At 30.9% G+C, this 20547-nt stretch overlaps 1 protein-coding gene across 1 annotated transcript in view; it reads left to right on the top strand.

Moving 5' to 3' along the window:
• LOC140442227 (uncharacterized) overlaps positions 1 to 14235 on the top strand; it is a 35694-nt gene extending 21459 nt beyond the window's left edge. Inside the window, exon 2 of the mRNA XM_072533304.1 lies at positions 13972 to 14235. Coding sequence (XP_072389405.1) covers positions 13972 to 14235 — 264 coding nt within the window. The remainder of the gene's footprint in view (positions 1 to 13971) is intronic.
• The last annotated feature ends 6312 nt before the right edge of the window (positions 14236 to 20547 follow it).

Below are 20547 nucleotides of genomic sequence, written 5' to 3' on the forward strand. Positions count from 1 at the left end.
TTTTTATCAGTGCGGCATGAGTCACTGGTGTCTCGTATATCCGGAACTCTTATCACATTAATAACATAATTCTCAATTAGTAGTGCGGTACAAGATACATTTAGGTCGTATAATCTTAAAGCCGTAATAAGATCATAAGACCGTATGTTATAAATTAATATATCCCTATAAGAATTATCTTGAACGATGAGAAAAATACAATAAAAAAGTGCAATATTAAGTGTTATTAAAAAATGGTAAGTCATTCATGAGCGTACAGTTAAAAATAAAAGTTTTCAGTGTTCTATTGCTTGAATATTATTATCTGGTATTCTGAAAATGTTGACATTTTTTCCTGGTCTGATCTTCCTCAACTAACGTTATCTTTCTTAATTGGTGGGTTGTGTTGTTCAGGTCTCTTAAAGTGTTTTTGTTGCTATCCATACTGAATGATCTTCTTTAGAGAATGTACTAATGTAGTGTTTAAATGTGGCATTGCGTGCATCATGTAGCGCTGATCTTAATTGTCTGATTAGTCGATTATATTTGTGTTCGTCATTAAGATTTCGGCTTCTTGGTGATTTACCTCTTGCTCTTCATTTTTCGACTATTAGTTGTATATTATAATTCGGAGTGTTATTTGTGATTTCTTGATTTGGAATTGTTAATCGTGTAGCTCCATATGAAATAGTAGAAGATGAAAACGGCAGCATATTCATCCATAAAAAAAGGAAACGCGATAAAGATATCTGAAACAACCGTTTTATGTTATAAGAGATGAAATAGCCCGAAATTACCAAAACAGGTGAACAGGGTACTATAAAGAGGAAGTAGAATTAGCTATGAAACAGCTTGAATGGGGAATAGAAGTAAGCTTAGACCAAATACCAGCAGGAATTATTCAACTGAGGAAAAAAATTAAATGGATAACAATATACACTCTATTTACAGAAAAGAAGGTGACCCGCAAAAATTTTAAGAACTTCTTTAATAGTCTTCAGTCAACAATTTCCTAATCATGTTTAAAAAACGTACGGAATGCACTGTATATACTAACCCAAGTCTTCAACATACTTGTTGTTGCAGTTATGTACTACGATCGACTTAAAGGTTATGCACGGCTCCCCTTGTATAGGTACACAGGCATGCACCCGTGCGGGAGAAAAAAGATATGTCATACCGTTACATTATCTCACATTTTAACGTTGAACATTTTGTGGTCCCCTTTGGGTTATAAAACGAATGATCGACTTTTTCTCGCACAGATCCCGCCTATGTAACTTTACAAAGCGAGTCGTTTGCTGGGTATTAAAGAACCGTCTATGGCCATCATATAATTTTACGCTAATATTTCACGTTCTACGACGAATTCCACGTTTGACACACTGTCTTGTTTAGTTTTCTGTCATTCTATTTGTTAAATCCTATCTCATTCGTCACAGCGTCAAGGAGCAGTAAATGTGTGCAGTGAACGGGAGGCATATGTCTAACAGTGAACATTGGAAATTTTTCGAGTTTATCATATATTCTTTGAGTGCCTCTCCTATCGGAAATTCGATATCATTAGGGCGATTCTAATTTTATTTACTGCTGTTTTGAATAATTCGTTAGTGGTACAGCCAAACCACTCTCTTAAATTTCTCATCCAGGACATTCTTCTATGGCCTGGATTTCTGCGTCCTTGGATTTTTCCTTGCATTATATTTTGTAGGAATGTGTACTTTTGTCCTCTCATCAGGTGGCCAAAGTATTCAAGTTTTCTCTTTTTTATATTCAGTATAACTTCTGGATCGTTATTTATTCTGCGTATTACCTCTTAATTTGTAATTTTATCCACTAAACTTATTTTTAGTATACGGCGGTAGCACCACATCCCAAAGCTTTCCAGATTTTTAACATTCTTCTGTTTAAGAGTCCATGCCTCAACAATGTAAAGCAAAGTACTGAATACATACTAAGTAGTTAACTAAAAGTGGACGTATACAAAGAGATGTACGACGTAATCGTATGCTATTCGCTAAATCCTGTCACGTAATATGCCACACACCTCTGTGCGTTAATTCGTTTTATTGCTGCCAGTTTAAGGTGTTATTAGATGCCGCCATGTTTAATTTCTCTCCACCATCGTATTATCTCCGTGAAATCCTATCATTTTAGGCTCCATATGTCATGATTAGACCTATAGGACCGGATATACGCAACTAAGGCTCTTTTGACATAAAATATATAGGAGCAAAGATATATACCTAAGGTCCTCTTGACGTGTTGATGTGTTTGATTTCTACGTCGTAGTATTCTATTGGTTAAATGGTACCATTTGAGGTACTGTACGTCACGATTGGATTAATAGGATCGAAGATAGATAACTAAGGCCCTTTTGCCAGGCTACTCTATTTAACTTTTATATCTCATTGTATTCTATTAGTTAAATTCTATCATTTGAGGTACGAAACGTCACGATTGGACTAATAGGACCACAGATACATAACTAAGGCCCTTTTGACAAGCTGATATATTTTATTTTTCTATCTTATTGTATTCGATTGGTTAAATCCTATCATTTGAGGTACTGAACGTCACGATTGGGCCACTAAAAACGAAGATACAGTGAAAGCCAAATAAAGTTGCGTTCACGTCATCATTGTGAACATTTGCAGCGTTGTCAGATGGTTGATGAAGTATGAAAATTAACAGAAAAGAACTGAAGTAAACAAAAAAGGTGAAGGTAGCAAATTTCACACTATATTAAATGGAATTTGAAAATGAGTGTTTTTTTTTTTATTTATATTTTGTTAATTACATTCATGAATAGATTTCACAAAGTAAGGAATTCCAAAATAAAAGTGGTAAGGTTATTACTTTATTACTGAGATACCAAACAATAAATATAATCAAAATAAAACCACAAGCAATAAAATAAAATATTTTTTAATAATGAACGCATTTTCAAAGACAAAACATGACATTAAAAAAACAACATCAACTAACTAAACATTTTCTGAATCTGATTCCACATTAGTGTCACTCTCTCCCCTATTAACATTTATTACTATTGGACTAATTTCTTGACGATCAAATATTCTTTCTCTCTTATACCATTTAAATATTTCTCTTTCAGTATGATTGATAGAGTTTTTCCACATATTAGGAGTAATCATGTAAAGTGCCTCATGCCACATGTTTAGGTAGTTGTTAGCGCTGTTACCATCTATACCAATGTGCCTATTGTAATAATTTTTTGCTATGCCCCAAATTAATTTAATAGGGTTAAAGATACAATGGGACGTAAAACTTTGTATCCATACTGTTCTGCCATATCGTCCACTATATACTTTGTTTCAATTGGGACCACAATAATTGAACCGTTACGTGCTGTTCTAAAACCATAAAGAAATAAAATTATGTTAAATGTATATTTGTTATAATCATACTTACTTCTTTGGTACATATTGTAAATAGTATCATGAATAGAGCTTGTATTTAAAGTTGTATTTTTTACTCGTTTATTAGTGCAACGCGTTTTCTTTGGTGACTCGAACTGTTCACCTTTTTTCTGCATTTGACATATGCTGCTTACTGTTCTTACACTGATTTTTAAAGCAGCAGCTACACGCTAAAATAATACAAATTTTTGTAAAGTAAAGTAATGATATTTTATTCGCATATTTCCTCTTGTACAGTGTTTAAGAGAACAGAGGGCCATTATTATTCCTTTCTCCTTTAAAATAGTTAACTAATGGAGCCACAAGTTCTTTGCGTCGACTATTCAGCTGTTTGGACATTTTGATAAATAAATAAATGTTTTTCACAAGATAACCTCAAAAATCGATGATATGATGAATCGATGAGTACAAAAGTCACAGAACACTGATTGAAAACTCAACAAACGACGCGGCAACATGACAATATTTCTGGTAGTGACTAATACTCCGTCATTAATTGGTGGTTTCTTCATGAACATTTCAACACAAAATTGTACAATGAGGTACGTCTAAATCCAAAAAAGCTATATTGTATATACATTATTTTGTTACAAAAGTTTTTTTATTGATCGGGTTATTTTAAGAAGTGATTGTTTAGCAAACTAAAGTAACATACACTTTTCTATAGAAATGTAGCCACACATACAATAGAATTACGACCTTGGTGACGTGCACGCAACTTTATTTGGCTTTTACTGTACGTAACTAAGGCCCTTTTGACGTGATGCTGTATTTAATTTCTATGTCATTGTATTCTATTGGTTAAGTGCTATCATTTAAGGTATCGTACGTCACGATCGGACCAATAGGACCGAAGATACATAACTAAGCCCATTTTGACATGCTACTCCATTTAATTTTTATACCTCATTGTATTTTATTTGTTAAATCCTTTCATTTGAGGTACTGCACGTCATGATTGGACTAATAGAACTAAAGATACACAACTAAGGCCCTTTTGACATTGTTCTGCATTTGATTTTTCTATCCCATTGTATTCTTTATGCTAAATCCTATCATTAGAGGTACTATACGTCACGATTGGACTAATAGGACCGAAGATACGTGACTATGGCCTTTTTGACATGTTGCTGTATTTAATTTTTTTATTTCATTGTTTTGGTTAAATCCTGTCATTTGAGATACTGTAAGTCACGATTGGACTTATAGAAACGAAGATATATAATTAAGGCCTTTTTGACATGCTGCTATATTTGATTTTTCTGTCTTATTGTATTTTATTGGTTAAATCCTATCATTTGAGGGGCTGTACGTCGCGACTGGACCAATTGGAGCGAAGATACAATAGGTAGTTGCAATATATCATAACCCGTTACTTTTAACCAAACATGATGCCAGAATGATTTGTGGATGGAAAATATATATATATATATATATATATATATATATATATATATATATATATATATATATATATATATATATATATATATATATATATTCTTAAGTTTACTATTTCGTTGTGGTAATATTATATTCAACAACGATGCCAAATTTCTGATGCAAAATGATTGATAATGAAAGTGGGATATACATTTTCATGTATATAATGGCAGCGAGTAAACGGTAAAACCCAGAACTAAATATATATAATATTTTCACTGTACCATCATTTTAGACTCAAACATTTTCTGGAATAAACTTATATAACTCAGTAAGGGATAAAAAGAGAAAGCGGATATTTTAAAATACCAACACGGTATCAAAACTCTAATCAATGAGATGGTTAAAATTCTTGTAACAAGTACAGAAAAAAAGTTATTAAGGTCTTGTAAAGTAGCGTCGATATACAGATGCTACTTTGCAAGACGATGCTAAATTGATGGTAAAAGCATAATGTATCGATGCGAAAATGATAGTAGGATGTATATATATATATATATATATATATATATATATATATATATATATATATATATATATATATATATATATATATATATATATATATATATATATATATATATATAAGGCTATGATGATAGGTCACACCGTAAGTCCAGTAAAGTAACGGCGCCATATTTCAATCAATCATATTTTGTTATTCAAACGATACGTGTCATTAATAATACTGTATTAATAACATATTAATACAATTAAAAATTATTTTAACAATATTTTTAATGTAGAGATTAATACAAAATAATTTAAACCTTTATGCCAGTTTACATATAAACTCCTAACTTCATCTGAGCAAAGAAATCTGAATTAATTAATTTTTTTGAAAATTGCTAAAAATATAGATTACTGTAATTGTAAGGTAACATCGACGACGTATAATATATATTTATTATATGTCACTGGGTAAGATAAACATACACTTACTATAAAAATAAAATGACGTTTAAAACGTTAACGCTTTACCAAAATAAAATAAAATAAAAACTAAATAAGAAAAAGGCTAAGATTAAGAATAAAATTAAATAAAGGTAAATAAAATTAAACAAAATTAAATCACCTTAAACAGAATTATGTAGAATTAAATATTTTTTTATGCTGTATGTATTGTGGTGGGGGTAAAATAGTTTGTCGGATCGGCGGTAGCGAATAAGGTAAGAAAGAAAAAACACACATTGCGGCATTGCTAAGGCAGCATTACATCATATCTCCTTTATGTTTAGTCCGATTGGAGCGTGTGATACGTTAAATAAAAGAGAAGGATATCACGAATATAATAGGATAGAAAACCAAACAAATCGACTAGCAAAAGTTCACTACACAGTGTCTCCATTATTAATATAGGTATAGTTACATACGCGATGTCATAGGGCACTATGCATAAAAATAATTTAACTAAGACAAAGTTTTATTTATTGACTTAAAGAAGGCCTATGACTAAGTACAAAATAAATAACTGAATAAATGCTAACATGCAACATAGCAAATGAAAGGGGATATATATATATATATATATATATATATATATATATATATATATATATATATATATATATACAAAACAAACAAGGCGACTACCAAAAGAGCACTACAGAGTATCTTCATTATTAATGAACGTATAGCAACATACGAGATATCATAGGGCACTATAGATAAAAATAGATTTACTATAAGACAAATTTTGATTTATTGACTTAAAGAAGGCCTTTGGCTGTATATAAAATAAACAACTAATCAAAACTTAACATGGCAAAAAAACAAACAAGGCAACTACTAAAAGAGCACTACACAGTATCTTTATTAATAATGAATGTATAGCGATATAGGAGATATCATAGAACACTATGGATAAAAATAGTTTTACCAGAAGACAAATTTTGATTTATTGACTTACAGAAGGCCCCAGGCTGTGTACAAAATAAACAACTGATCGAATCCTCATATGCGACGTAGCAAATAAAAGGGGATGATATAAAGAATATATTTAGATAGAAAAAACAAACAAAGAGACTATCAAAAGAGCACTACGGAGTATCTTCATTATTAATGAACCTATAGCAACATACGACATATCATAGGGCACTATAGATAAAAATAGAGTTTGGATGGGTACAAAATAAACAACTAATCAAAACCTAACATGACAAAAAAACAAACAAGGCAACTACTAAAAGAGCACTACACAGTATCTTTATTATTAATGCTATGGATAAAAATAGTTTTACCAGAAGACAAATTTTGATTTATTGACTTACAGAAGGCCCCATGCTGTGTACAAAATTAATAACTGATCGAATCCTAACATGCGACGTAGCAAATAAAAGGGGAGGATTGAACGTATAGCGATATACGACATATCACATGACACTATGGATGATAATAGACATATTTGCTTTATACATCAACCATAAGGTAAATATTAGATAAATTTGCTTTATTGACCTGAAAAGGGCCTTTGATTGATCATAAAATAATCAACTAGCCGATGACACATTAATTCAAACGATGTGAGACATATAGTACATATAATATATATAGCTTGTCATCATATATATAAATATATATATATATATATATATATATATATATATATATATATATATATATATATATATATATATATATATATATATATATATATAAACTAAGGTACACTCGAAGAGTGGTGGGTTTTTCGGTCAAAGTGGAGAAAGAAAAGACAAAGAAGGTGGCTACTTCATCTATTTATTGAAGACGTTTCGCTTTCTGCTCAGAAAGCATCATCAGTTTATCTAAAAAGAACAATATGAAACCAAACATCCATAGAGAAGTTACAACAAAAGTGTGTTACCTTACAAAGACATGTAGCAGTCAGTGATGTTAAAAATATGAAAAAGCTTACAAAGCTGGACATTCAGAGTTAACGTTGTATATAACAATTAATTGAAACTAGGCAAAGTTTGCAATTTGACAAAATTAGCACAGCAAAAGAACATGTGATAAAAATACATGTATATAAAAAAAAATTTATAAAAACTTAGTAAAAAACATTAAGGTTTATTTTAAAGTGTAAAGAACTAGAAAGATCATTAGATTGCACTTCCAACAAATTTATTTAAAAAATTAGATTTTAATTTTAACTTTAGGTAACATTATAAGTTATTAAAGATTAATAGTAATAAAGATAAAATGAAGTTACCAGTCTTTAGCTTACTGAGTCTCGTTGGTAAATGAATTTACAGGTTTGACACCCACGCACAACAACGTGAATAGAAGTGGCCTTGAGGTCAAAATGACATAAACAGCAAGGCAAGCTACCAACCTCTATGTATTAAGGCGGTATATTCAAAGAATGTGATAAATTTGGTTGACAACTTGTCGTTAAAAAACCAAACAATGAAAGGAAAAGGTGGTTAAGATCACCACTTACCCTACAGTGATTGATCCGTCAACAAAGAACAAAGCAAGAGAAGTCAATCCAATATATCATATATTATAATATTATGACGTCACTAGTTAGCCAGCTAACAGGTGAAGATTAATAAAACTTCCACAGTCCAAAGGTTCAAACATTAAGGACCGTAATGAAAAGGATTCTATGAATCAGATTCAATTTAAAATTTTATCAAACAAGTTCATCAAAAACAACAATTACTTAATTATGTAAAAGTGATATTGACAAATAATTCATAAAAAGTAAGTTGATAAATCTTAATTAAAGAAGGAATAATTTATTTATATTTTATTTTTATTTTTATTTAAATTTATTATAAGAAAATGTGATAAAGAAAACCCCAATGTGGGACAAAATTTAAGTAAACAACATATCAAGCCTAATTCTACAAAATTAATGCATGATAAATTTGGCTCAAATTACTAATGTCCGTTCTCTTATTTAGAGTATTAGGATGTTTTAATATTGCACACATTTCTAAAAACTGTCTTTTAACGAGATTGCGTTCAGTGCCAAGAATTTTAACTTCATTAAAGTTTACTTCATGCTTAGTGTTGATGGCATGTTGGGCAAGAGCACAAGTATGCTTAGATAAATTGATATCACTGCGGTGTGTCGTAAGACGCCCTCTCAGTGATCTCCCAGTCTGACCGATGTAACATGAGTCACATTCAGCACAAGGTATATGATATATTACATTCACTTGTTCCAGAAGGGACAGAGGTGTTTTAGTTTTAGAGAACAAATTCCTGACAGTCTTAGAATTCTTAATAGCAATTTTAACAGGTACGTTGTTATGTTTGTACAGTTTAACGAGTTTCTCAGTAACTTGAGGAAAATAAGGTAAAGAGGAGTAATGGGTAATTGGATTCCCAAGTACAGTATTAGGCAGAACAGTGTTATTAATTGAATTATTTGATATTATTCTAAGTTGGTCACCATTGGGTATATCATTTAAAGAAGAACCATAGCTTTGAGCGAAAAGGTATTTATTAATAAGGGAGGATGGATAGGAATTCTCAATCAGAATATTTTTAAGTAATTGCAAGGATTCCCTTCGATTAATCGGATGTATCAGTCTATTTAGCCTGCAGCTTAAAGCTTTAATAAGGTTTAATTTATATTTAAAGGGATGACAAGAGTGGTAGTTGAGAAACCTATTAGAGGCCATTGGTTTCCTGTACCAACTTGTAGTAAGGGTGTTATCTCCCATTCTAATGACACGCATGTCTAAGAAGGGAATACTATTTGTGTTAGAGTCCTCAAGTTCAAAAGTGAACTGTAAATGAGGATCAAACTCATTGAATAAAGACAAGGTGGCCTGAATCTTGTCTGGAGGTAAGGCTAGTAATAAGTCATCAACATACCGTTTAATAAAAGGGATTTGGAAATCTAAAAGACCCAGACGGTCAGATACTAAATCATCCAGTACATAATTAACTAGGATGGGAGAGATTGAGGAACCCATAGGTGTCCCAAAAATTTGAAGGTAATATTTGTCGTTGAAGACCAAAAAATTAGTGTCAAATATTAATTGTAAAAGTTCTGCAAATACATCCCAGGATACAGGACAGTTTGGTTGGATGGAGTTCCAGTGATTTCTTAAGGAGGTAATAACGCTCGAAAGAGGTAAATTAGTGAAAAGAGATACCACATCAAAACTCACTAAAATGTAGCCTTGTGGAAGTTTAAAATTATTAATAAATTCACTAAAATGAAAAGAATCAACAATATTAAAGTTGTTATTATAATTATAAGATTTAGATAAGATGTCAGTTAAAAATTTTGCAATATTAGTATTTGGTGAATTAATGGAGGAAACAATTGGCCTCATGCTCAATGTGGGCTTATGTATTTTAGGTAGACAATACAATCTGGGAGCATATCCATCATAATTATGTAAAAATTTTGCAAGTGGTTGATCTATGATCTTAATATTTTTTAAGTGTGTAATGAATTTATTTATTTTATTTGTAAATTTAGAGCAAGGGTTGGTAGAAAGAGGTTGATAGTATCTATCATCATCTAACAACGATTGACTAAGATTAAGATATTGATCTCTATCCATGAGGACAGTAGCATTCCCTTTATCACTAGTAAGAACGAGAAGATTAGGGTGAGTTTTTAAAAACGATACCGTCTCCCTGTAAATCTTATCTAACTCCGATATGGGTTGTCTAGGGCGATTAGAATAGTTCAACAGAATATTATTGGAAGAAGACCTAAGAGATAAAAGGTCAGAATTGTCAGCATGTGACAAAATATTTTCCACATCTGCTAAAATTCTACTAACAGAATAATCTCTGAAAGTTGGCTGTAAGCCAAATTTGGGGCCCAAGGATAACAATTTGAGAATGTCCTGAGGAACCTCAGTACTAATAGGTTCTGAGGAACCTCAGTCTATCCAGTACTGAGGTTCCTCAGGACATTCTCAAATTGTTATCCTTGGGCCCCAAATTTGGCTTACAGCCAACTTTCAGAGATTATTCTGTTAGTAGAATTTTAGCAGATGTGGAAAATATTTTGTCACATGCTGACAATTCTGACCTTTTATCTCTTAGGTCTTCTTCCAATAATATTCTGTTGAACTATTCTAATCGCTCTAGACAACCCATATCGGAGTTAGATAAGATTTACAGGGAGACGGTATCGTTTTTAAAAACTCACCCTAATCTTCTCGTTCTTACTAGTGATAAAGGGAATGCTACTGTCCTCATGGATAGAGATCAATATCTTAATCTTAGTCAATCGTTGTTAGATGATGATAGATACTATCAACCTCTTTCTACCAACCCTTGCTCTAAATTTACAAATAAAATAAATAAATTCATTACACACTTAAAAAATATTAAGATCATAGATCAACCACTTGCAAAATTTTTACATAATTATGATGGATATGCTCCCAGATTTTATTGTCTACCTAAAATACATAAGCCCACATTGAGCATGAGGCCAATTGTTTCCTCCATTAATTCACCAAATACTAATATTGCAAAATTTTTAACTGACATCTTATCTAAATCTTATAATTATAATAACAACTTTAATATTGTTGATTCTTTTCATTTTAGTGAATTTATTAATAATTTTGAACTTCCACAAGGCTACATTTTAGTGAGTTTTGATGTGGTATCTCTTTTCACTAATTTACCTCTTTCGAGCGTTATTACCTCCTTAAGAAATCACTGGAACTCCATCCAACCAAACTGTCCTGTATCCTGGGATGTATTTGCAGAACTTTTACAATTAATATTTGACACTAATTTTTTGGTCTTCAACGACAAATATTACCTTCAAATTTTTGGGACACCTATGGGTTCCTCAATCTCTCCCATCCTAGTTAATTATGTACTGGATGATTTAGTATCTGACCGTCTGGGTCTTTTAGATTTCCAAATCCCTTTTATTAAACGGTATGTTGATGACTTATTACTAGCCTTACCTCCAGACAAGATTCAGGCCACCTTGTCTTTATTCAATGAGTTTGATCCTCATTTACAGTTCACTGTTGAACTTGAGGACTCTAACACAAATAGTATTCCCTTCTTAGACATGCGTGTCATTAGAATGGGAGATAACACCCTTACTACAAGTTGGTACAGGAAACCAATGGCCTCTAATAGGTTTCTCAACTACCACTCTTGTCATCCCTTTAAATATAAATTAAACCTTATTAAAGCTTTAAGCTGCAGGCTAAATAGACTGATACATCCGATTAATCGAAGGGAATCCTTGCAATTACTTAAAAATATTCTGATTGAGAATTCCTATCCATCCTCCCTTATTAATAAATACCTTTTCGCTCAAAGCTATGGTTTTTCTTTAAATGATATACCCAATGGTGACCAACTTAGAATAATATCAAATAATTCAATTAATAACACTGTTCTGCCTAATACTGTACTTGGGAATCCAACTACCCATTACTCCTCTTTACCTTATTTTCCTCAAGTTACTGAGAAACTCGTTAAACTGTACAAACATAACAACGTATCTGTTAAAATTGCTATTAAGAATGCTAAGACTGTCAGGAATTTGTTCTCTAAAACTAAAACACCTCTGTCCCTTCTGGAACAAGTGAATGTAATATATCATATACCTTGTGCTGAGTGTGACTCATGTTACATCGGTCAGACTGGGAGATCACTGAGAGGGCGTCTTACGACACACCGCAGTGATATCAATTTATCTAAGCATACTTGTGCTCTTGCCCAACATGCCATCAACACTAAGCATGAAGTAAACTTTAATGAAGTTAAAATTCTTGGCACTGAACGCAATCTCGTTAAAAGACAGTTTTTAGAAATGTGTGCAATATTAAAACATCCTAATACTCTAAATAAGAGAACGGACATTAGTAATTTGAGCCAAATTTATCATGCATTAATTTTACAGAATTAGGCTTGATATGTTGTTTACTTAAATTTTGTCCCACATTGGGGTTTTCTTTATCACATTTTCTTATAATAAATTTAAATAAAAATAAAAATAAAATATAAATAAATTATTCCTTCTTTAATTAAGATTTATCAACTTACTTTTTATGAATTATTTGTCAATATCACTTTTACATAATTAAGTAATTGTTCTTTTTGATGAACTTGTTTGATAAAATTTTAAATTGAATCTGATTCATAGAATCCTTTTCATTACGGTCCTTAATGTTTGAACCTTTGGACTGTGGAAGTTTTATTAATCTTCACCTGTTAGCTGGCTAACTAGTGACGTCATAATATTATAATATATGATATATTGGATTGACTTCTCTTGCTTTGTTCTTTGTTGACGGATCAATCACTGTAGGGTAAGTGGTGATCTTAACCACCTTTTCCTTTCATTGTTTGGTTTTTTAACGACAAGTTGTCAACCAAATTTATCACATTCTTTGAATATACCGCCTTAATACATAGAGGTTGGTAGCTTGCCTTGCTGTTTATGTCATTTTGACCTCAAGGCCACTTCTATTCACGTTGTTGTGCGTGGGTGTCAAACCTGTAAATTCATTTACCAACGAGACTCAGTAAGCTAAAGACTGGTAACTTCATTTTATCTTTATTACTATTAATCTTTAATAACTTATAATGTTACCTAAAGTTAAAATTAAAATCTAATTTTTTAAATAAATTTGTTGGAAGTGCAATCTAATGATCTTTCTAGTTCTTTACACTTTAAAATAAACCTTAATGTTTTTTACTAAGTTTTTGTTGTAAAGCGATACGATATATTACAAGTACCCAGAAAATATATAAGGGACATGCAAAATCCATTACACTTTTATAATGATAATGAATTTAGAAAAAGGTATAGATTTCGAAAACAAACAGTTATTGAAATAATGTTGCCAGTAATATATGATGAAATGGTGAAAATTAATCGACGTGGATTACCGTTTCCACCCATTTTATGTCTTATAGTTGCCTTGAGATTTTATGCTATTGGAAATTTTCAGGTAGGATAAATTAAAGAATATATTTTCAGAACATGATATATGTATATATTTTTTAATATTGTAATATATTATATATTTATATATATATATATGTATATATATATATATATATATATATATATATATATATATATATATATATATATATATATATATATATATATAATGGTAGATCGTAGTATAGTTAATTTTAATTTAATTTTTAGATTGTAACTAGAGATCTTAAAGGATTTTCACAACCCACGGTTTCGAGATGCATTTTTAAAATTTCCCGCCTACTTGCTTATATGCCCACATATATAAAATTTTCTAAAGGTCTCGAAAACCAGAAAAAGAACCAAAGGCTGTTTAACGATATTGCCAATTTTCCCAAAGTAACAGGGTGTATAGACTGTACCCACATACCAATAAAAAGTCCTGGAGGGAATATAGCCGAGTATATAGAAACAGGAAAAGATGTTTTTCAATAAACGTCCAAGTAGTGGGTGGACCCAATTTAGAAATTTTCGATGTTGTAGCTCGTTGGCCTGGAAGAGAACATGATTCGATGATCTTCAATAATAGTTCAGTGAAACACCGTTTCGAGAATGGCAGTTTAACAGGATTTCTTCTTGGAGATAGTGGCTATGCTTGTTTACTGTGTTTAATGACGCTTCTTTTAAATCCTGGAATTGAACAAGAAATAAGGTATAACAGATCTCATATTAGAACGAGAAATACCATTGAGAGATTGTTTGGATTGTGGAAAAAAAGATTTTGTTGTTTGAGTGGGGGTTTAAATAATAAATTGGAAAGAGTTTCAGAAATAATTGTGACATGTGCAGTTCTTCACAATATTGGGATCAAAGTGAATAATGTAAATGATGAACAAGATAATGTGGAAGAAGAACTAGATGATAATGAACCTCACATACCGAATCAAGCTCAAAATATTGGACATATTGTACGAAGAAGACTTATTGAACAACATTTTAATTGATTTCAATTTTATGTTACACCGTTTGGCGCTCTTTCACTTAGCTGTGTTAAAGTAATTAATAAATATCTACAATTCTCCCTTTTTAAAATTCCAAATTTTCCTGCTCAATACTACTCAAAATTCTATACAAACCTATCACTTTTTCCATTATAATATCAATAAATAAAAAACAAATCAAGAAAAATAAATATATGTACGAGTAATTATAACATATGAATGTGTATAAAATAGAAAATCAAATTAGAAATTGTTAGTGGGACATCAGATAACAATTAAAAGGTCTTTAGAAAATAAAATTTTTATTTAAACTAATATACTAAATGCAATATATCTGTTGGTTGAATGGTATTTGCGAAAACAATATCCTATGCATAGTCCAGGTTTTTTTGTCACAATCAGCACACTAGTAAATTGTGTTTTTTCAAATTTTATCCATACAACATATTCTACATCGTTTTTTGTCACGTACTGGTTATATTTCAATATTGATAATGGTCTGACAACATTCCATCCTCTCTTGGTTTTATGTTCAGTCAAAGTATTGGCAAATTCAGAAGATCCTTTTTCCCTCCTCGTAGATTTGCCACTGACTACCCAACGCTTAGCTACTCTTCATACAATTCGAATAATCTTGTAAAAAAACCAAGCATTTGCAAGAAAATTGCACTTTCATATAAAAAAACGAGTTATTTATCTCGTACTTTTTTTAAGCAAGGCACAATATTTAATTACTTAATATTATTATTAATATTAAAAAACAATATTAAAAGCTTTAATACTATTACCAATATTAAAAATTTTAATATATTATACATTATAATATTAATATGAATGAGTAGAAACGATTACATTTAAATTTGGCAAATTGTAACTCCAGTCGACTAGTTCACAAGTACGATTGCTGTAGATCCTTGTCATCAAATACGTCTACGTTTTCATATCGAGTAGTAAGTAACCGATCGCCCACTAGCGGTTCTCCGAAGATTGACTATGAAACAGGGGATGAAATCTCGATGGAGTGTTCGCTAACTGAAACGCCGCCGGCGACTCTTCCTGGTGACGCACTATGAAAGGACCCTTAAGCTAGCAGGGACACATGAGCGGAATCCAATTTAACCTACGTAATATTTTTTCACCCATTTTTCACTAATTTATTACCACCCTAATAATTTTTCACCACCAAACCAACCTTAAGGGGAGCGATTCTGCTGGCTTAAGATTTAAGCTAGCAGAATTCAAAAAAGAAACTTTTTATTGATGGCATATTTTTTCACCCATTTTTCACTAATTTATTACCACCCTAATAATTTTTCACCACCAAACCACCCTTAATGGGAGCGATTCTGCTGGCTTAAGGTTCAAGCTAGCAGAATAATAAAATAAAAAATCTTTTTGTTAATGGCATATTTTTTCACCAATTTTTCACTAATTTATTACCACCCTAATAATTTTTCACCACCAAACCAACCTTAAGGGGAGCGATTCTGCTGGCTTAAGGTTCAAGCTAGCAGAATTCAAAAAAAAAACTTTTTGTTGATGGCATATTTTTTCACCAATTTTTCACTAATTTATTACCACCCTAATAATTTTTCACCATCAAACCACCCTTAATGGGAGCGATTCTGCTGGCTTAAGGTTTAAGCTAGCAGAATTCAAAAAAAAAAACTTTTTGTTGATGACATATTTTTTCACCCATTTTTCACTAATTTATTACCACCCTAATAATTTTTCACCACCAAACCACCCTTAATGGGAGCGATTCTGCTGGCTTAAGGTTTAAGCTAGCAGAATTCAAAAAAAAAAACTTTTTGTTGATGGCATATTTTTTCACCCACTAATTTATTACCACCCTAATAATTTTTCACCACCAAACCCCCCTTAATGGGAGCGATTCTGCTGGCTTAAGGTTCAAGCTAGCAGAATTCAAAAAAAAAACTTTTTGTTGATGACATATAGTTTCACCCATTTTTCACTAATTTATTACCACCCTAATAATTTTTCACCACCAAACCACCCTTAATGGGAGCGGTTCTTCTGGCTTAAGGTTCAAGATGGCAGAATTCAAAAAAAAAAAAATTTTGTTGATGGCATATTTTTCACCCATTTTTCACTAATTTATTGTTTCCTAATATTGTTTCACCATTAAACCACCCTTAAGGGGAGCTATTCTGCTGGCTTGCGGTTCTGCTGGCTTGCGGTTCAAGCCAGCAGAATTAAAAAACATATTTATAATATACCACAGTGTTTTGCTAGGTTTTTACGAATTTATTACCATTCTAGTAATTTTTCACCCCTTAACTACCCCTTGTGAAAAGTCAATAATTGTGTTAGATTAAAATTTAAGGAGAAATTTTTTTTCAAATTTACTGTCCACTACTTATAACTGAAATAAAAAAAGTGTTTTGTTAAGTTTATACTAAACTTTGACCATCCTGATAATTTTGCTCCCATAAACCTATTCGAAAACTTTCCTACTAGCTGAATATTTGAACCAGCAAAATAAGAAAAAAACGTATTTTTGAAATAGCTCAGTATTCTGCTAAGTTTTTACTAATTTATTACCACCCTAGTAATTTTTCACACCTAAACTACCCCTTGTGATAAGTCAATAATTCTGTTAGGTTAAAATTTAACGTGAAAAAAATCTTTTTTTACAATTTCACTATCCTCTACTTATAACTGACATAAAAAAGTATTTTTACCCTGATAAGTTTCCATCTCTAAACCGATCTTATTTGGAAACATTCCTGCTAGCTTAATATTCGAGCCAGCGTAATTAAAAAAAATTATTTATGATATACCACAGTATTTTGCTGTTTTTACGAATTTATTACCAACTTAGTAATTTTTTATCCCTCGACTAACCCTTAGTGGAAGTCAATAGTTCTGCTATGTTTAAATTAAAGGTGAAAAAGTTTTGTTTTATAATTTTACTAAATACTATTTATAAGTAAAATAAGAAACTCTCTGGTTAGTTTTTACTAAATGTTAACGAACTTCACCAATTCCACCATCTACACATTTACGCTGGTTGAATGCAAAGCAAATCTTTTCGGAAATATGAGATACTACAGTATTATGCTAGATTTGTACTAATACATTACCATCCTAGTAATTTTTCACCCTTCAACTACCCTCTATGAGGAGTCAATGATTCTACTACCTTAAAATTTAAGGTGATAAAAAATCTATTTTTATAATTTTACTGTATTCTACTTGTAACTGAAAATATAAATTACTTGCTTGGTTTTTACTAAATTTGATCCACCCTTATAATTTTTGACCCCCTAAGCTTCAGATAATGGGAAACATTCAACAAGATACACATTGACGCTAGGTGAATAAAAAATCTTTTGAAAACACAAGAGTGCTCTGCTAGAATTTTACTATATTTTTACCAGCCTAGTCATGTTTTTCTCAACTACCCTAATTGAAAAACATTTTCAAATGTTATTCTATACTAACTAATATTTATTTTTTCAATGTTTAAATATTAAAAATATGAAAACACTTTATTCCAAAGACTATAAATTTTACCCGTTTTAAAAAATTGACTCTGATTCGAGTCGTATTACATGGCTAAGCGAAATCGAATCGTTAGTTCTTTTTATGAATATAAAATAACCGAAATCAAGTTGAGTTTTAGTAAATACAATGGAATTTTTATATTTCACAGAATAAATTACCAGGTAAGAAATATTCAAATTGAAATAATTTTATTACGTCTATTACATTATTTATCTGATTGTAAAGGAGGGTCGTCGGGATCGTGCGCACCTATTGCATCCTATTGTTAAAAGATTTGCATTCATTAGGTAGATGAAAATTTGAAAAATAATTTAGGTATTTAATATTTTAATAATATTTAAATAAGAAGAGTATTAACGATTGGTCAAAACATAATTTTAAGATTAGGTGTATAACATAAAGAATTTATATTGCAAAACATTTTAAGTAGGTATATTCAAATGAGACCGAAATTACCGGTTGGTCAGAACAGCTGATATAGATTATTTGCGTAGTAAAATAAATTTATATTAGCAGCATTTTAAAAATTTAAAGATATTTGTATTTTAATTCTTTGTCGATTTTTCATTCATTGTCAGTTGAATATAGGTAAAAATTAAAGGTTATTACAAAAAAATATTAACTTATTTATTTTGTTTATGAAAATGTTTGAAAGAATCGGCGACGGAGAGATCTGGTTTCTCGGCACAATCCACACACTCATAAATTGGGTTTTTTCTTATTTTTAGGATAGGACATACTCTGCATCTTTTCGTTTTCGTTTCGCGTTTGTCCGATTTATTAGCAATTATTTATAGGTAAATGTTCGCGTGCGATATTCCGTCTTTCTTTGCTTTTTTATAAATTAATTTACGAATTAATTCTAACCTTGATATCGTCTTTTATGTCTTTTGTTTAGTATATTGTTTAAAACTAAGTCTAACTTTCCACGGTACCATCGATTCATCTAGCGATAATTATTTTACTGGATAACGCAGAGCAGTCATTTTATTATTAAAAAGTCTATAACTGTTCTTATTCTATAAAACCGATCTTCAGGAAAAACATTCGGTCCCATTGGATTATGGATGAAGATTAAGCACCTTAAAATTATAAGAAAAAGATCTCTTCCGATGTTCTGCAAAAAAGATTTTAAGCTGAATAGTGGATATGTTTTCCAATAACCCTCCAATCTTGAAATCCGTATGTGTCAGTGTGGAAGATAATTCCCATAAATACTAGAAATTCAAATAAGGAAAGTAGTTTACATCTTTAAATGCTAGAATTTACACAAACACCAACTTCACCAACTTTTTTATATGCTAAACATTGCAATATTGTTGTTTTGTACACCACCTATTTTTTAACAAAATTTTACAACTTAAAAAGGGATCATTCTCGTGAGTTGGCTGTATATCATATAGTTAAAAAACTCGAACATTGAAGTAAAACACTGTTGTGATTGGTATATTTAATTAAATTTTAAAAATCCTAAAGGATTAAGTTCAAAACGTTTTTGGACTTATCAGTCCAGTGAAATTTGTAGTACTTTTAGTAAGTAATTAATAAGTAATAGGTAAGTAGTAATTTTTAATTAAATATACCAATTATTACAACAGAAGTGTTTTTCACACACACACACACCAACACACACACACACTCGCACACACACACACCGTGTAAATGTATTCAAGTATTTTTGAAAAAACAAATTTATTTAATTTTTGTTAAAGGGGTAGTAAGGGGTGAAAAATTACTAAAGTTGTAATAAATTCGTAAAAACCTAGCAGAACACTGTGGTAGATCATAAATATTTTTTTTAATTCTAATGGTGAAATGTGGTAATGGGTGGTAATAAATTAGTGAAAAATTTGTGAAAAAATATGCCATCAACAAAAAGTTTTTTTTTGAATTCTGCTAGCTTGAACCTTAAGCCAGCAGAATCGCTCCCCTTAAGGTTGGTTTGGTGGTGAAAAATTATTAGGGTGGTAATAAATTAGTGAAAAATTGGTGAAAAAATATTACGTAGGTTAAATTGGATTCCGCTCATGTGTCCCCGCTAGCTTAAGGGACCTCACTATGAATACCAGTGTGAAATGTACAAGATTAGGAATAAACAGTTATTGTAAAAAATATGTATACTCCATTCCACGAATATACGACTGTTTTAAATTCGCTTTAAGGTATCGATTTAAATGGTCCAATGTGCTGAATTGTAGAGTTGTAGAGTTAATAGTTTATAGAACAGTAATTCAGATTTTGAAGTACATAATTACTATCATTGAGTTTAGTATTG

This window comes from Diabrotica undecimpunctata, chromosome 5 (genome assembly GCF_040954645.1).
Source record: "Diabrotica undecimpunctata isolate CICGRU chromosome 5, icDiaUnde3, whole genome shotgun sequence".
NCBI classification, from domain to species: domain Eukaryota; kingdom Metazoa; phylum Arthropoda; class Insecta; order Coleoptera; family Chrysomelidae; genus Diabrotica; species Diabrotica undecimpunctata.